General features: G+C 46.3%; 2 protein-coding genes across 13 annotated transcripts in view; one reads left to right on the top strand and one right to left on the bottom strand.

Moving 5' to 3' along the window:
- Positions 1-6,046: 6,046 nt before the first annotated feature.
- Positions 6,047-17,905, bottom strand: part of CUL1 (cullin 1) — a 104,235-nt gene continuing 92,376 nt past the window's right edge. For all 12 annotated transcript variants that reach the window (XM_005551084.4, XM_015448218.3, XM_005551082.4 and 9 more), the window contains 6 exons: positions 15,801-15,893; positions 9,263-9,310; positions 9,101-9,183; positions 8,442-8,547; positions 7,742-7,855; positions 6,047-6,652 (listed from right to left, as the gene is read on the bottom strand). In XM_005551084.4, coding sequence (XP_005551141.1) covers positions 6,572-6,652; positions 7,742-7,855; positions 8,442-8,547; positions 9,101-9,183; positions 9,263-9,310; positions 15,801-15,893 — 525 coding nt within the window. In that variant the 3' untranslated portion in view covers positions 6,047-6,571. The remainder of the gene's footprint in view (positions 6,653-7,741; positions 7,856-8,441; positions 8,548-9,100; positions 9,184-9,262; positions 9,311-15,800; positions 15,894-17,905) is intronic.
- LOC141409949 (uncharacterized) lies at positions 9,713-14,492 on the top strand. Its single transcript, XM_074036237.1, has one exon. The coding sequence runs from the start codon at positions 12,753-12,755 to the stop codon at positions 14,172-14,174; it is 1,422 nt and encodes a 473-aa protein (XP_073892338.1). The 5' UTR covers positions 9,713-12,752; the 3' UTR covers positions 14,175-14,492.

Below are 17,905 nucleotides of genomic sequence, written 5' to 3'. Positions count from 1 at the left end.
ACATAACTATCTCCACTCTCACCCAGAAAATGGTCCCATCCACTTAAGAGCTTGTTGCCCTCGATGCCCTCATGTTCCACTCTTGGCACTCAGCAGGACCCTGAGGCAGTTACTTCATTATTTGGGTTAGGTCATTCTCTAGATGGCTCAATGGCCTTGCTTAGGCACAGGTGAAATGGAGCCCATCTGCTCATCATTGCATGTAGGCCTGTTCATGAGACCCCAAAGATTACTTGGGCCCAAAAGTACCTGTTGACATGGCTCATTCCAGCCACAGCCCTCAACCCGTCCTCAGAGGAACAGCTGGGAAATGGATCCTTGAGGCCTCCAGTGAGCACAATGTACCAGAGCCCCAAAGGCATAGGAAAGACAAAGGGGCATGATGGAAAGCAGTAGTTTTTGAGCCCTGTCTGATGTATTCTCAATGCACAGCAAGCTTTTTGTACCATGATTTGAAATGTGCTTCTGTAAATGCCTCTTCAGTGACTTCCATGAACACAGATTTCTGAACAGAAATGCTTGACATAATAACCCATTTGATATAACCTATCAAGCTTGTCTGGCCTGTGGACGGCCGGTTGCATACAGCCCAACACAAATTCGTAAACTGTCTTAAAACATTGAGGTTTTTTGTGAATTTTTTTTTTTTTTTTTTTTAAAGACGGTATTTTGCTCTGTTACTACTCAGCCTGGAGTACAGTGGTGCAGTCTTGGCTCACTGCAACCTCTGCCTCCCAGGTTCAAGCGATTCTCCTGCCTCAGCCTCCTGAATACCTGGGATTATAGGCACAGGCCACCCCACCCGTTTAATTTTTGTGTTTTTAGTAGAGGTGGGGTTTCGCCATGTTGGCCAGGCTGGTCTTGAACTCCCCCTAGTGATCCACCCACCTCGGCCTCCCAAAGTGCTGGGATTACAGGTGTGAGCTGCTCCGCCCAGCATGGCTTTTTTTTTTTTAAAGCTCATCAGCTACTTAATACAAGGCTTGACGTATACAATAGGCAGCACCTCACCCACAGACTAACTTCTGTTGGTTAGAGGCACCCAGAAGCTGTGCCAGGTTTTCATTAATGTCTGGTTCATCCCATCTCCAGTCTTCACTGTCTCCATGCCGCGTCCTCACTTCCGCTTCTGCCCAAGGTGTTCAACTCTACCAAAGTCAAATCAAATGTAAACCCACACATTTAAGCTTGTAGATAGCTCATCAAGACTGGATCCAAGTGTAAACATTTTGAAAACCATATTCTGTTAAATAATTCTTAATGGAACTAGTTGAAATAATTGCCTATCTGCTCAGTCCCTTGATATAAACAATTCCAGTGAGGGCTACACAGGGATACCTGGTATTAGAAGTGGTCCACACTCACCTGTTACGGCAAGGGCATTGTTGGGGCTGGGCCCTGGACAGGGTCATGAACTGGACAGATGAGCGATGAGGGTATAAAAAATGAACCTGGGCAGCCAAGTGACTGATTCCTACAACAAGAAGTTGTCTTCATTAGAAGGGGGATTCAATTCACATAGCTGAAGGCCAGCAAGCATGTTTTCCAGCTGGGCTGGTAATTCTAAATTTCAAAGGAAAATTAGGTACCAATATTCATCAAGGAGCAGCATCTTAAAATGCTGTCAGTAAAGATACGTTACATTACAGCACCTGTTGGTCCTATAATCACTGTTTCTTACCCACTAGCTGGGGCCAATCTTCAGATTCCCGAGTTGGGGCGTGCCTGGCCAGCAGTCTGAGTCTATACGCCATGCTTAACAGAGCCCAACCAGGAGACTTACCCTTCCAGGCAGGCGCTGAGATCAAGGTCCTCTCTGGTTCCCTCAGGCCGCAGCAGTACATACTTAGCCTGTGCATCTGGTCTTAGTACACAGCCCAACTCTGATTAAACCACAACGAATGTTTCTACAACCCAGGGGGTAAAATATTGATCTTATAAAATGAGTTAAAGTTGTCAGTAGATTAAACCTTTGTTGCTGTGATATTGTTTCCAACCTCTTTGGCCATGATTCCAAGATAATCAGCCTTGGTCTCAGTGGGTAACAACCACGCTCTGTAGACCCCCACTAGGATTTGGCAGCAAATAACAGCCCCAGGTTTTTGGTGTTCTAGAGAGAGGCTCCCCTATACTTCAAAAAAGGGTAAAAGTAAGAGTGACAATGTGAGCACTCTGGGGCTAGATTAGTTCAGTGATACTGCGCTTGGTGGTTCTTTGTAAACCATTTTTCTTTTTTTGAGACGGAGTCTTGTTCTGTCGCACAAGCTGGAGTGCAGTGGCACGATCTCAGCTCACTGCAACCTCTGCCTCTGAGGTTCAAGCGATCCCCCTGCCTCAGCCTCCCAAGTGGCTGGGACTACAGGCGTGCGCTACCACAACTGGCTAATTTTTGTATTTGTAGTAGAGACGGGGTTTCACCACGTTGGCCAGGCTGGTCTCGAACTCCTGACCTCAAGTGATCCACCTGCCCGGCCTCCCAAAGTGTTGGGATTACAGGCGTGAGCCAATGTGCTTGGCCACAATTTTCACAATTACAGCTAGTAACAAAAAGCCAATTGTGCACACGCAAGTATTTTGTCTGAGAAGAGGGCTTGAGAACTGGGAGGAATGTGACCTTCCTCCTGGGCTCTAACCATGCTGCCCACATGTAGGGACTGAACACCAGGGGGTTCCAGAAGCCTGGGACTCTGCCTCTAAGCGACTTATTAAGTTGTCCTGAAAAAGGAATTCCTCAGAGAATGTCTCCCTTTCCATGTCTTACCAAGAGAAAAGGAGTCAACCTACACATAAGGGACATTTGGACCTAAACACAGGTCTTGAATTGCCTTTTCTTTCACACCAGTCAACACGGTACACTTAGCCAGTGGAAGGGGAGCAGGTAAAGGCCGGGAATCTGAAGGTGTGGGGTGAACTCCCGACTCGCCCATCTCTCAGCTCACCTTCACTTACCGTGAGGAATTTCCACGGGACCAAGGTACTTACCCAAGTGCCTGCTTGATCCCGGAGGGACTGAAGAGACCAGCAAACTCATGACAATATTTCCTATCATTCACAGGACTGAAATGCACAAGCTCTTGAGGCAGGTCTGTGGTGTCCTTTGCAGCATGCTTTTCTCACAGGCATAACAATGGACTGGTTTGAGGAAAAGCAAGAGGTGCTTCACTCCCAGTGCGGCGCGACCGGGGCGTTTCCGGGCTGTCCCGTGGAGGGAGGGGTGGAGTTCGGAACACCAGCTGCTTCCTGCCTGGCTTCTATACTGAGACTCTTCACTAGATTGTTTGAAAGAGATCTCCGCTGTACTAGCTGCGCGCAGCGCGCGGGGCCTCAGCCTTCCGAGTTTACTTCTGGAGCTGGCAGGGCCAGGCCCTCCACTTTGCTCCCCGCCATCACCCAGTGAGGTCTGAAGGCTGATCCTCCACACAAGCCGTCCTGGAGCGCAAGGATTCCTTCCCAGCTTAGGCGATCGGAGACCCTGGGGGATCCCTCCTGTACATTGAAGTCCCGTGGTTCCTGCTCCCCTTTCTTCCCGACCTGAGTGGTCTGAACACACAGGTTCCTGGTGTTTCTCCGGTACCAGTGTTACTATGGGTATCCGCCGCTGACCTACCTGGAGTACCCCATCCTCATCGCACAAGATGTCATCCTCCTGCTGTGTATCTTTCATTTTAACGGGAACGTGAAGCAGGCCACTCCTTACATCGCTGTATTGGTGTCTTCTTGGTTCGTCCTCGCCCTGCAGAAGTGGATCATAGACCTGGCCATGAGTCTCACCCTGTTGCCCAAGCTAGAGTGCAGTGGTGTGATCTCGGCTCACTGCAACCTCTGCCTTCTGGGTTCAAATGATTCTTGTGCCTGAGCCTCCTGAGTGTTTTGTTTCAATTTAATTTAATGTAATTTAGGAGAGCTAAGTAATTAAACATGAGGCCAAAAAAAAAAAAAAAAAAAAAGTGTGGAAACCATTAAATGCTCAGTTGATTACCATTTTACTTTTTAACCTGTGTGAATTTTTGTGACAGAGTTGCTTTGTTTTCCAGGCTGGAGTGCAGTGGTCTTGGCTCTCTGTAGCTTCAGCCTCCTGGGCTCAAGCGATCCTCCTGCCTCAGCCTTGTGAGTGGTTAGGACCACATATGTGCGCCACCAAGCCTGGCTAATTTTTGTAGAGATGGAGGCTCCCTATGTTGCACAGGGCTGAGCTCTCTCCAAGTGCTGGGCTTACAGCCGTGAGCTATCTTGTGCCTGGCCCTCCGTAATACATATATATTGTTTTGAGACAGAGTCTTGCCCTGCCGCCCAGGCTGGAGTGCAGTGGCGCGATCTCAGCTCACTGCAACCTCCGCCTCCCACGTTCAAGTGATTCTCCTGCCTCAGCCTCCCGAGTAGCTGGGATTACAGGCACCTGCCACCACGCCCGGTTAATTTTTTGTATTTTTAGTTGAGACAGGATTTCACCATGTTGGCAAGGCTGGTCCTGAACTCCTGACATTGTGATCCACCCACCTCAGCCTCCCAAATTGCTGGGATTACAGGCATAAGCCACCGTGCCCAGCCCCTATGTAACTTTTTAAACTAACCCGTCAAGTGTCTGACTGTCCTAAGAAACCCGAGGAACTTGTACTTATTTTGTTAGCTATGTCTTCCCTCCACCTGGCTAACTTGCACTTGGGCACAGGTATGGTATACTAAGGATGTTCGAGATTTATCACTTACAAAACCTGTGAGGAACCTGAAGCTTCTATGAGGAAAACAAAGTTACTGGGAGCAAAGCAGCATCCCCGACCCTGGCTGGGAAGTGACTGACCCGGCAAATGAGACAGAAGGAACAAGCTACACTGAGGCGCAGGCAGGTGACATGTAGGGTTCCTGAAGGGACTGCTCCCAGGATGTGGTTACATCCGTGCCGGGAGGAGGGGTGGGGTGTGCATCCCCACGGCCCAGGACCTCCTCTCCTGGGGACACACTGGGGCAAACATTCCATTCTCAGGGAGAAGTAACTCCTTTTTCTTTGAGACAGAGTTTCGCTCTCGTTGCCCGGGCTGGAGCGCAGTGGCACGATCCTAGCTCACCACCACCTCCGCCTCCTGGGTTCACACCATTCTCCTGCCTCAGCCTCCTGAGTAGCTGGGATTACAGGCGCCCACCACCATGCCCGGCTAATTTTTGTATTTTTAGTAGAGAGGGGGTTTCTTCATGTTGGTCAGGCTGGTCTCGAACTCCCGACCTCAGGTGATCTGCCTGCCTCGGCCTCCCAAAGTGGAATAACAGCAAAGAACACGGTCCAATTTGCCAGCATGTGCCTGAAAAGCAAGAGAACCTCGGCTCCCTGACGTCGTGCTGGCACAAGGGTGAGTCCAGGGAGCTTCACCAGTCAAAGCCAATGTTTTCATCTGTCAGCTACTCATAGCCACCTGCTGCAACCGGAACAGAAGTGTGGCCGAGCGGGCTCTGACATGTCCCAAGCCCACGACCGGAACAGAAGCGTGGCCGAGCGGGCTCTGCCGTGTCCCGAGCCCACGACCGGAACAGAAGCGTGGCCGAGCGGGCTCTGCCGTGTCCCGAGCCCACGACCGGAACAGAAGCGTGGCCGAGTGGGCTCTGCCGTGTCCCGAGCCCACGACTGGAACAGAAGCGTGGCCGAGCGGGCTCTGCTGTGTCCCGTGCCTGTGCTCTCCACGCAGGAGAGGCTGGTGGCGACCGGGGATCCTGGAGCCCACCACTCACCTTCGGTCCTACCTCCTCTACTCACTAGAGGCATCTTCCCTCATCTGGCCTCAGTTTCCCCACCTGCAAAAAGGAGGATACTGTTTCACACATAGGCTGTCAGGGTAACTCATTTAGTCCTTACAAGTGTCAAAGAGAACCAATGTGTGGTCAGCGACTCTCATTGAATCCAGTGACACAGTGCATTCAAGTCACCACAGAAGTCACAAAAATAAGCAAGATTTTTTTTAAAGGATTACATCGGGGCTTAAAATTTTAAGATCTTAAAAAATTTTCAATCCAAAGAATACAGCCCTTTTAAACTACAGGAAGACACTAGGAATATAAATTTGCACAATCATTATATCTTTTATTTACATATAGAAATTAGTAAAACTTAAAACAAAACCAAATGCGACTTGTACAGAAATCCTTTAATTTTCTTTATTTTCACACATTAAAAAATGAAACACACTATACAAATGGTTTTCATAGCAGATTACATGTGGGTCCATTCACACTTGCTCTCAAAGTGCTGCCAACGTGACAAGTGCTGCCAAGGCGACAGCTGCGAATCGGGGAGCCCATGTATTGACGTAGATGCGGTAGCATGCAGCCCTCGGCATGGAGGGTCAGTCCCCGCTGTTCTTAAATTAGGGTAAATGGCGTTGGTGTCCGTATTTACAGACTTGAAATGTATCAATCCTGAGCAGTTCCGATGTAAATCCGAGACAAGCTGATGGGAGTCTTGGTCTCCGTTTTAAAAAGGGAGGTCCAATGGCGGCAGGCTGGCTGCTATGAACTTGAGTTGTTTTCATTCTTTCCAACGTGAACTATTTGCCGCGGGTCACACAGTCAGACCCTTCCAGAAGGGTTAAGCCAAGTAACTGTAGGTGTCCTTTTCACCATCAACTCGCTCCAAATACTCTTTCTCAATTAGAATGTCAATGCATTTCTGGGTGTTATTTTTAAAAAGGAAGAGGTAGTGAAAGAGAAGAAAAACACAAATTAGCATCAGAACAGAGAGAGGTTGCCCCCACCACAGATCTCCCCATGTGGAGCTCGGTGGGGAGCAGTGCCCCCCGCCCCAGATCTCTTAGCATAGTTTCACTTCCTGGGCAGCTAAGCCGTTGTGCATGGAGTTCGTTTAATTTCCATTTCCTTGACACTTGCTGAGGGGGACTCCAAGTCCCTCCTGCACCCACCCTAGGAACTGGAGCCGGGTGCTCTGCGAGCCCCATGGGCCAGTCTCTTTCTACCACCAAAGTCTGCTTGCCTCTGAGGCAGGACTCAGTCTCACAAGAAGAGGCCATGAACAGGCAACAGGGGACCGTGGAGAACCCCCTGAACAGCCATGAACGAACTGGCACCTGTGCCAAATGTAACCCAGGAGGGACACTGGGCCTTCTGCCTGTTGAGGGAGTCACCTGGCTCCCCACTGGCTGTGCCTTACCCAAGTGGTTTCGGAAAAGGAAAGTCCTGCTTCCCAATCAGAAATAAGCAAAATGTCAACAGTAGGCTACACAAAGGAAGGTGTGTTCCCATAACAGAACACCCACAAGAGTCACAAAAACGATCCAGTGCTTCTCGATACCGCAACGCAATGAATCTCCCAAAGATACTGCTGAGAAAATTCTTACCAGGCACGGGAGCATGTGCTCTAGAATCTGTCTATGTATCACGCATAAGCAGGCAAAACTGCTTTATGGTGTCAGAAGACATGACAGTGATTTTCTATGGCACCACAGGTATTAGCTGGGATGGGTGGGCTTCCGGGATGCTGGTCATGTTTTAATTCTTACCTGGGTGCCGGTTACACAGTTTATCGACTGTGAAAGTCATCAAGCTGCCACTTCATCATCTGTGCACTTCTTTGTGCGTGTGTTTCAATAGCGTTACACTAAAGCTTTCTTTTATAGAAATCTACTACATACAAAGAAGCCAGCTCCCTTCTTCTTCATGCTACAGCAATCCATCCACTTTTTGCTACATCTTTTATCTTCTAAATTAAGGAAGGAATGTGACTGCTATGTAAGTCCTGTACCTTGATCACAGGGACCCGAGGTTTGAACCTGGAGGACAGCTGAGTGAGGACCTCGCCAAGTAACTGCTGGTGTTTCAGAACCTTCCTCATCTTCATGATTCTCACGATGGCCGCCTATGCAACCAGATAAGGAAAAAGAGGTGCATTTAGAGCTGTTAACAACTTAGTATTGACAGTTAAGGGCAAGCCGCACAGAGGCTGCCAATGCTACGCACAGGATCACCATTTCCTAACGGGCAACAAGCGTCCTGCCGGTGAGACGGGAGAGGCAACCAATTGTACTCGCCTATGTTTCAACTCTAACGTGGCAAACATTACGTTTTGGTCTTTTGAGCAATGTGACCTCAATAATTTAACTCAACCATAAAGCATTAAAAAAAGGAGACAAAATTAAGTCAAGGCCTCGGAAGCTGCCCATCCTCCCCGCTGAAGCACTCTCCTTCCCCCTCGTTTCAGCTGGGCCTGCCACAATGTCTGCTTTCCAACATGGAGAGCAAGAGGACTGCCCTGTTCTGCCTGGTGACATAAAGGACTAATTCAGATAACAAGGCCCTGGCTCTCGGCCTTGCCACCTTCTGCCATCACAGAGCCATTCATCTGGCAATCACTCCTGAGTCAGCCCCGCTCCCCCACGGCCCGTCCTTGCGAGCCATCCCTGCGTGAGGGACCGCACACCCGGCACAGGCATACAGGAAGTCACCTGAATCAGTAGTTTGCGGTCTTCCTCGATATTTTTGTGTGTGGTTTCTTGTTCCTGCTTCTGTTCGGTTTTCATTGGCACATTGATGTTAACCCTTAATTTCTTACTATCAAGAAAATGGAGGAAACCGATCACTATCATGTTAAAAGGTAGGCAATGAAGGCTGCTTTCTATTTGTCAACCTTTAAGCAGTGCCCCTGCTTCCCCAGACAGAGGGGAGCGCTGATTTCTGTGAGCTCTATGTGAGAACGCCTGTACCCAGCACTGGGCAGAGTCCGATCACAGCGTAGTTTCCTACTTGGCCATTAACAGGGACATCCACATTACAGAAAATCCAGGTCCTTAATCTGCTCTCCCAAATTTTGTCAAGTGAAATAAAATCAAGCCACTTGGACATAAAGGTCCAAACTTTCCTGATGAGCCATTTAAGGAGACTTACGTGCCAAATAAATAAACAAAAAACCCAGTAGCTCAGAGTTGGAGAAACATCAGGCTTGCTGAATGGAATCGAAGGCCTACCTCACACTCCCAGCCTAGTGCCTGTCGCTTCATACTGAGTCCCCGTCTCCCTCGGTTCACAACAATACTGAGATCTGTGCTAGGGCTCCCGGGGGACACGTCTATGGTCTAGGGCCATCTATTTATTAGATTTTTCTTACTTTTTATAACCAAGATATAATTTTATTAAGGTATCTGGCTTTAATTCCACTTCATCAACATTTGCATTTTCATCTTCCAAGACCTGTAAGAAAAAAAGTGTTACTATATAATCTCAGGAAAAGGCTTGCTTCTAGCATAAGATAGAAAGTGCACAAACCTACCAGTAACTTTGACTTTAATAAAATCTGTAGGACTTGCGCCAAAATGTCCTGCAATTAAAGAGAAAAAGAGGAAGTTAAAGGGACAATGCATTTTTCTTTGCAATAACCACCACAGGCAACCTCATGGTCCATTTTCCATTAAAAAAAAAAAAATCACCCAAAAAGAAGAATATGCTGGAAGGAAAAAAAAGTCGGTACTTCTTAGATGTTCGCTAAATTTACTGCTTCCTTCCACCCTGACTCCTAGAAGTGAAATCAACCCCTTTCTGGCCTTGACCACCCAATAATAAAAATGAACAATTCTGTTATACTTAAATCAGGTTGAGTAACCCTTATCTGAAATGCCTGGGACTAGAAATATTTGGATTTCGGGATACTCTACTGGATTTACAGATTCAGCAGCCCTGATTGGAAAATCCAAAATTTGAACTGCACCATGAGCACTTTTTTTTTTTTTTTTTGGAGCATCATGTTGGTGCTCAAAAACGTTCGGATTCTGGAGCATTCTGGAATCTGGATTTTTGGATTAGGGATGTTGAACCTGTATTGGAAGCCACGCACAGTGAAATCTTGAGGAACCTCTTCACTTCTTAAGCGCCTGACAGCTCATCTTGGACACCGATCATCACAAAAGAAATATTAAAGAGCTGCCCAGCAGGACTGAAAATAATGTCCTGCTCATGAGAACGAAGGCGCTCAGCGGCAGGTGACCTCGTCAACTTGGCTTTGATGCACTCAAGCACGGTGTGTGGCCTCTCATCTGTGAACGTTGGGTGTGGTAAACGCTTCCCAGCCCTCCTTCAGCCTCACAGCTTTATGATCCTATGAAATCCGAGGGGACCAGCCTGAGGGCACTCACACAGTCACATGGACTCTTACAACCCATGCAGAGTGGAGTCCTGGCATCATAATGGGTAGCCACTCTGGTCTGGGGGTGCGTGGTTCAAGCCGTCAAAGTGAGAGGCCCCTCTCTAGTCTAGTAACTGAGCCAGAGCTGCACAGCGGCCATTCCAATACTGCCAGCTGCATCTAGAGTAGGTGCGGGGGTGCCCACCTCCTGAGCCAGGTCTGATTGGACAACGTCTACTGTAGGCAGAAAGGAGAGAGCAGCTGCAGCCTCCTGAAGGAGTTCTAACACTGAGAACCAGTCCGGAGAGTGGCCGAGAACCCTGATCAGAAGCAGCCAAGCGAAGACAGGACAGTCACCCCCGTCAGCCTTGTCCTCAGGGCCCGTCTGCGACTGGACAGTCACCCCCGTCAGCCCTGTCCTCAGGGCCCGTCTGCACAGCCCTCCCCATAGTCTAGGGGGCAACCCAGCCTCCAACCTACAAAGGCACAAACTCATTTTGTTATGAGAATTTGAAGATATATTTGGGAGTAATTTGAAGAATGACTACAAAATAGTCATTCAAAATGACTTTCCTAACTCAGTCCATAAGGCCAGTATTAGCCAGACACTAAAACCAAACGAACATCTTGAGAAAACAATAGAGCAATGTCCCTTATGAATATAAATGCAAAACTCGAGAAAACACCGGCAAGCTAAAGCCAACAACATAGAAACGCGATGAGACACCATGACCAAGTGGGATTCACCCCGAAAACACCAGGGTAGTTCAACATCCGCGCAATACACCATATTAACAGACAAAAAAAGCACAGTTACTTCGACGGAGTAGAAAAGGCAGTTTGACAAACTACAACACTCTTTCATGATACAAAATTCAATAAGCTAAGAATAAAAGGGAACCTCTTTATTCTGATAACGGACATCTAGTAAAAACTCACAGCTAACACCGTCACTGGTTAGCATCGCAGTTAAACAGTAAAAGGCTGGAAGCTTTCCCAGTAAGGGCAGCAACAAGACAAGGATGCTTGTTCTTACCACATCCATTCAACAGTGTACCACAAATTCCAGCCAGAAGAATCAGGCAAAAAAAAAGACAAACAAGAAATAAAAGGCAGCCAAATAGGAAAAGGAAGAAGCAAAACTGTCTGTATTTATAGATAATATGGCTGTATATCAAAAAACGCTAAAGAATCCCCCCAAAAACTATTTGAGCTAATAAATTAGAGCCAATAAACCTTTAGCAATGTTATAGAATCAAAATATAATGAGTTGTATTTCTATACATTTGCAGTAAGCAATCAGAAAGTGAAACAGGCTGACATGGTAGCTCATGCCTGTGTAATCCCAGCACTTTGGAAGGCCAAGGTGAAAACGTCACTTGAGTCCAGGAGTTCAAGACCAATCTGGGCAACACAGTGAAACACCATCTCTACAAAAAATACAAAAATCAGCTGGGCATAGTGCCAGCTACTCCGGCGGCTGAGGAGAGAGGATCATTTGATACTGCAGTGAGCTGTGACTGCACTATTATACTCCATCCTGAGCAAGAGTGAGACCTGGTTTCAAAAAAAACCAGAAAAAAGTGAAATTAAGAAAACAATTGCACCAGGCGCGATAGCTCACGCCTGTAGTCCCAGCACTTTGGGAGACCGAGGCAGGCAGATCACCTGAGGTCAGGAGTTCGAGACCAGCCTGGCCAACATAGTGAAACCCTGTCTCTACTAAAAACACAAAAGATTAGCCAGGCATGGTGGCTTGTGCCTGTAATCCCAGCTACTTGGGAGGCTGAGGCGGGAGAATTGTTGGAACCCAGGAGGCGGAGGTTGCAGTGAGCCAAGATTGCACCACTGCACTCCAGCCTGGGAGACAGAGCAAGACTCTGTCTCAATTAAAAAACTAAAAACCAATTCCATTTACATTAGCATCAAAAATAATAAACTAGGAATAAATTGACAGTAATACAAGATGCATACACTGAAAACCATGAGACACAGTTGAAAGAAAAGACAACCTAAATAGATGAAAAGACATCCAATGTTCATGGAATGGGAGACTTAAAATACTGTTGAGATAGCAACACTCCCCAAAGCAATCTATAGATTCAGTGCAATCCTTATCAAAATCTCAACTGCACTTTTTGCAGAAATGGACAAGCTGATCTGGAAATTCATAAGGTAACATAAGGGACTCACAATAGCCAATATAATCTTGGGGTGAAAAAACAAAGTTAGGGGTCTCCATTTCAAGATTTACTGCAAAACAATAGTAATCCAGACAGCGTGATACTGACATAGTATAGATATACAGATCACTGGAAAAGAATTGAGAATCCAGAAATAAACCCATGTATACCTATGGCCAAATGACTTTTGACAAGTCTGTCAGCACCAAACAACAGGGAAAGAACAGTCCTTGGCCTCAGACTAGGCAATGACTCCTTAGAAATGACACCAAAATCACAAACAGCAAAAAGAAAAAATAGATAAAATAGGCTTCATTAAAATTAAAAATGTGTATATAAGAAAGAGAGTAAGAAGACAACCCACAGAATGGGAGAAAATATTTACAAATTACGTATTTGATAAGGATCTAGTATACAGAATATTAAAATAATTTTTAAGTCGAGCCAGCGTCGTCGCGATGGTGGTGTTGGAGAGCGAGCAGTTCCTGATGGAGCTGACCAGACTTGTCCAGAAGTGCCGGACGTCGGGCAGCGTCTATATCACCTTGAAGAAGTATGACGGTCGAACCAAACCCATTCCAAAGAAAGGTACTGTGGAGGGCTTTGAGCCCGCAGACAACAAGTGTCTGTTAAGAGCTACCGATGGGAAAAAGAAGATCAGCACTGTGGTGAGCTCCAAAGAAGTGAGTAAGTTTCAGATGGCTCATTCAAACCTACTGAGAGCTAACATGGATGGACTGAAGAAGAGAAACAAAAAGAACAAAACTAAGAAGACCAAAGCAGCAGCAACAGCAGCAGCAACAACAGCAACAGCAGCAACAGCAGCACCTGCTGCAGCAGCAACAACAGCAACAGCAGCAACAGCAGCACCTGTCGCAGCAGCAACAACAGCAACAGCAGCACCTGCCGCAGCAGCAACACCAGCAACACCAGCAGCAACAGCAGCAACAACAGCAACAGCAGCACCTGCCGCAGCAGCAACAGCAGCAGCAGCAGCAACAGCAGCAACAACAGCAACAGCAGCACCTGCCGCAGCAGCAACAGCAACAGCAGCAGCAACAGCAGCACCTGCCACAGCAGCAACAACAGCAACAGCAGCAGCAACAGCAGCACCTGCCGCAGCAGCAACACCAGCAGCAACAGCAGCAACAACAGCAACAGCAGCAACAGCAGCACCTGCTGCAGCAGCAACAACAGCAACAGCAACAGCAACAGCAGCACCTGCCGCAGCAACAACAGCAACACCAACAGCAACAGCAGCACCTGCCGCAGCAGCAACAACAGCAACAGCAGCACCTGCCGCAGCAGCAACAACAGCAACACCAACAGCAACAGCAGCACCTGCCGCCGCAGCAACAACAGCAACACCAACAGCAACAGCAGCACCTGCCGCAGCAACAACAGCAACACCAACAGCAACAGCAGCACCTGCCGCAGCAGCAACAACAGCAACAGCAGCACCTGCCGCAGCAGCAACAGCAACACCAGCAGCAACAGCAGCAACACCAGCAGCAACAGCAGCACCTGCCGCAGCAACAACAGCAACACCAACAGCAACAGCAGCACCTGCCGCAGCAGCAACAACAGCAACAGCAGCACCTGCCGCAGCAGCAACAACAGCAACACCAACAGCAACAGCAGCACCTGCCGCCGCAGCAACAACAGCAACACCAACAGCAACAGCAGCACCTGCCGCAGCAACAACAGCAACACCAACAGCAACAGCAGCACCTGCCGCAGCAGCAACAACAGCAACAGCAGCACCTGCCGCAGCAGCAACAACAGCAACACCAACAGCAACACCAGCAGCAACAGCAGCAACACCAGCAGCAACAGCAGCACCTGCCGCAGCAGCAACAGCAGCAACAGCAGCACAGTAAAGGGCACAAATTTCCTGCTTTCACCAATTAACCACTGAACTGCTATTTTTTCCTTTTGGCCACATAGCTAGCTTTCTGGTTCCCCCACAGTAGGTGTTTTCACATAAGATTAGGGTCCTGTTGGAAAGAACAGTTGCAGTGTTTATAGGGTAGTTGTGGTAAGAATCTAGTTTATTTGCATTTGGCTAATTGGTCTGTGTTGCATGGTTACATTCTCCTGGATTATAGACTAAAAGTCTCTGTAGGCATCTCTATGAAGAGCAAGCTATCATTAAACATGTCTGTTTATCAAAAAAAAAAAAAAAAGAATTTTTACAACTCAACAAAAAGACAAATAACCCAACTGAAAAACAGGCAAAGAATCTGATCAAACATTTCTCCAAAGAAGATATGCAAATGGCCAATAAACACAAAAAAGATTCTAAACATCATTAGTTGTTAGAGAAATGCAAGTAAAAACCACAAGATACTACTTCATACCCCTGGGATGGCTATAATTTTTTTTAAAAAAGAAAATAACAAATGTGTTGGAGAGGATATGGAGTAACTGAAAACTTCATACACTGTTGGTGAGAATATGAAATGGCACAGCCACCATGGAACAGTCTGGCAGTTCCTCAAAACATTCACAGTGATTACAGGACTCAGCAGTTCTATACCTAGGTATACACCCAAGAAAACTGAAAACGTATTCACAGCAGCATTGTTCATCATTGGAAACAACTCAAATGTACATCAACTGATGAACAAATAAAATGTGGTCCAGCTATACACTGGATTATTCGACCACAAAAAGAAATGAAGTACCAACACACGCTGTAACATAGGCAAACCCTGCAAACAGTATACACTAAGGGAAAGAAAACAGGCACAGAAAGTCATGTGTTATATGATTCCATTGATATGAAATGTCTGGAGCAGGCAAATTGATAGTAAATTAATGGTTGTCAGGGGCTGGGAGCTAGTTGGTAGTTACTGCTAATGGGTGCAGGTTTCTTTTTGGGATGATAAAACCTTCTGGAATTGGATAATGGTGGTAGTTCTCTAAGCTTGTGAATATACTGAAAACCACTGTGTACACTTTAAAATGACTTTTATGTTATGTGAAATTTTATTATCTGAAATATATCTCAATAAAAAACATGACTAGCAGGAAAAATAATACTAAGGTGGAAATTTAAGCTTAGTAAGAAAAGCCTAGCTGGAGAAACAGTTAAGAACTGGTTAAACGAATGAGGGAAATGCATGGATGAGGAGTATGTGTGTGTTACACTGAGTTTTATTTTTAAGAGACAGGGTCTCCGTCACCCAGGCTGGAGTACAGTGGCATGATCATAGCTCACTGCAGCCTCGACCTCCCAGGCTCAAGTGATCCTCCCGCCTCAGCCTCCCAAGAAGCTGGGACTACAGGCACGTGCCACCATGCCTGGCTCAACACTGAGTTTTAAAATTAAGACTTTCATAATGCACATTAAAATCCTGGAATAAGAACATATTCATATTCATGAGGCAAACATCTATTTCAAATGAAAGATGCCCATATCCTCTCCCTTATCTTTCCTAACAATATCCGCGAGAACAAGGAAATGGCAGCTCGACAGAACGAAGAGGCTGAGAGGAGAATACCATTTTAATCTGGGTGCTGTCGGTCAGCTGTTGCACGGTGTAGGCATCCTCCGTGTTGTACTGAAGCAGGATGGCCATCTGGAATGTAGACGCCTTTGAGGCCCCCCATAGAAAAGAAAAAGAAGGAAAACTTAAATGCATGGAAACACCTCCAAAAATACATGGCCTAAGTTTGAAGAACTTATTTATGAAACACATTCTTTAAACAAGTACAAACAAAGCGCAGATCTATTTAAAAGGGAATATAAAACGTGGCAATGCCACCACAATGCGACATCTTCCCAAAGTCATTCATCTTCCATGTTTTCAAACATTAAAATAATTTGAAGTTTTTTCAAAAAATGTATTGTCTATGTGGATATATACTATAGATACGTATGTCCCCACTCGTTTTATAGCGAAAATCACATATACACACACCTGGTATATGTGGACATGTTAAGCATCAACCTCCAAATCTGTTTTTGGCACATGAGCTAAGAAGTATTATCTTTTGGCACATTCTTGATGTAAAACAACACAAATATCAAATTATATTTGGTTTTCTAATCCTAAGTACTTTACTATGAAAGTAGGAAAAAAGTAAGTAAAGTATGAAATGGCAAGTGCACTAAAGGTTTTCTTTTTTTGAGACAAAGTCTTGCTCTGTCACCCAGGCTGGAGTACAGTGGCACAATCTCAGCTCATTGCAACCTCTGCCTCCCAGGTTCAAGGGATTCTCCTGCCTCGGCCTCCCGAGTAGCTGGGACTATAGGCGAGCACCACCACGCCCAGCTAATTTTTGTATTTTTAGTAGAGATGGGGTTTCACCATGCTGGCCAGACTGGTCTCGAATCCCTGACCTTGTGATCTGCCCACCTCGGCCTCCCAAAGTGCTAGGATTACAGGCTGAGCCACTGTGCCCGGCCCTAAAGTATCTTCTAAAAGACAGGTAGCACGCGCTGGTTCCTGATTGCTGAGAGTGTGCGAGCGAATGAATGCCCCTGAAGACTCCTTCCTCTCTTCTCCCTCTTTCCTTGCAGAATCGACAGCAACAAGTAATGACCCATGACTGTCAGCCACTGCTCGCCCAGCCAAGACCTCAGTCAATGAAAAGAGAAACAAACAAAAAATGCCACATGCCCGTTTCAGGGGGGCCCACAGACAACAGCGCTTCCAGGGCCTTGAACAGAGACGCAAGGGAATGAGTGTGTTGCTAATGTCTTCTACTGGGCCCGCTCTTGGCTGCCTTAACATGGCAGACACACCCTAGGCAAAGCCTCCGCCTTGTCAAAAACTGGACACTGAAATTCCAGGTACTATAGTCGAACACATGGATTCTTCTACGAATATTTAGGGATAAATGAAACAAAATTTCAATTATATAGTAAGAAACATTCAACTTGATAAAGACCTCTCGAGCCAGCGTAACAATACTATGCATTTTAACAATTTTAAGTCAGAGTAGATTTATGAAAAGTTTAAATTAATGAGCAGCTTGAGCCTGCAGAACAACCCATTCTGAAGTTTCTTAATACTTAAACATAGACTTGTAGTTGTTCTCAGAAGTTTATTGGTGAAACCTTCTCAGAGACTAAATTATGCCATTACTTGTGAAGCCCACTCTGTACAAAAGTGAAGTAGAAAGAGCCTGGAGTTTTTTTTTCTTTTTACTTTAAAAAATTTATAGAGATGGGGTCTTGCTGTGTTGTCCAGGCTTGTCTCAAACTTCTAGCCTCAAGCGATTCTCTGGCCTCAGCCTCCCAAAGTGTTAGGATTACCAGCATGAGCCACCACATCAGCCAAGCCTGAACTTTAAGAGAAAAGACTTTAACTGAAATTTTGGCTCAGCTACAGATAAGCTAGGATTCAGAGAAATTCACTTCAATTAACCCAAGCCTCAGTTTTCTCACCTACAAAATGGAAATATTCTTAGTTACACAGTTATAAACTAGGTTATACTCAATATCGTTGTAAGCACTGTTGTTAATGTGAAACTGCTTTGTCAAAGGTGGAGAGCTGTTATAATTAAATGCACGCAACTCCAGCGTTTTAAGTCACTACCTGAACACTTGATGTGTGTCCGGCAGGAGCCGTGCCAAACACTTAACTAAATACGTTATTTA

This window comes from Macaca fascicularis, chromosome 3, assembly GCF_037993035.2.
Source record: "Macaca fascicularis isolate 582-1 chromosome 3, T2T-MFA8v1.1".
In the NCBI taxonomy this organism is placed as follows: Eukaryota; Metazoa; Chordata; class Mammalia; order Primates; family Cercopithecidae; genus Macaca; species Macaca fascicularis.
This window is presented reverse-complemented; position numbering and strand designations above follow the sequence as displayed.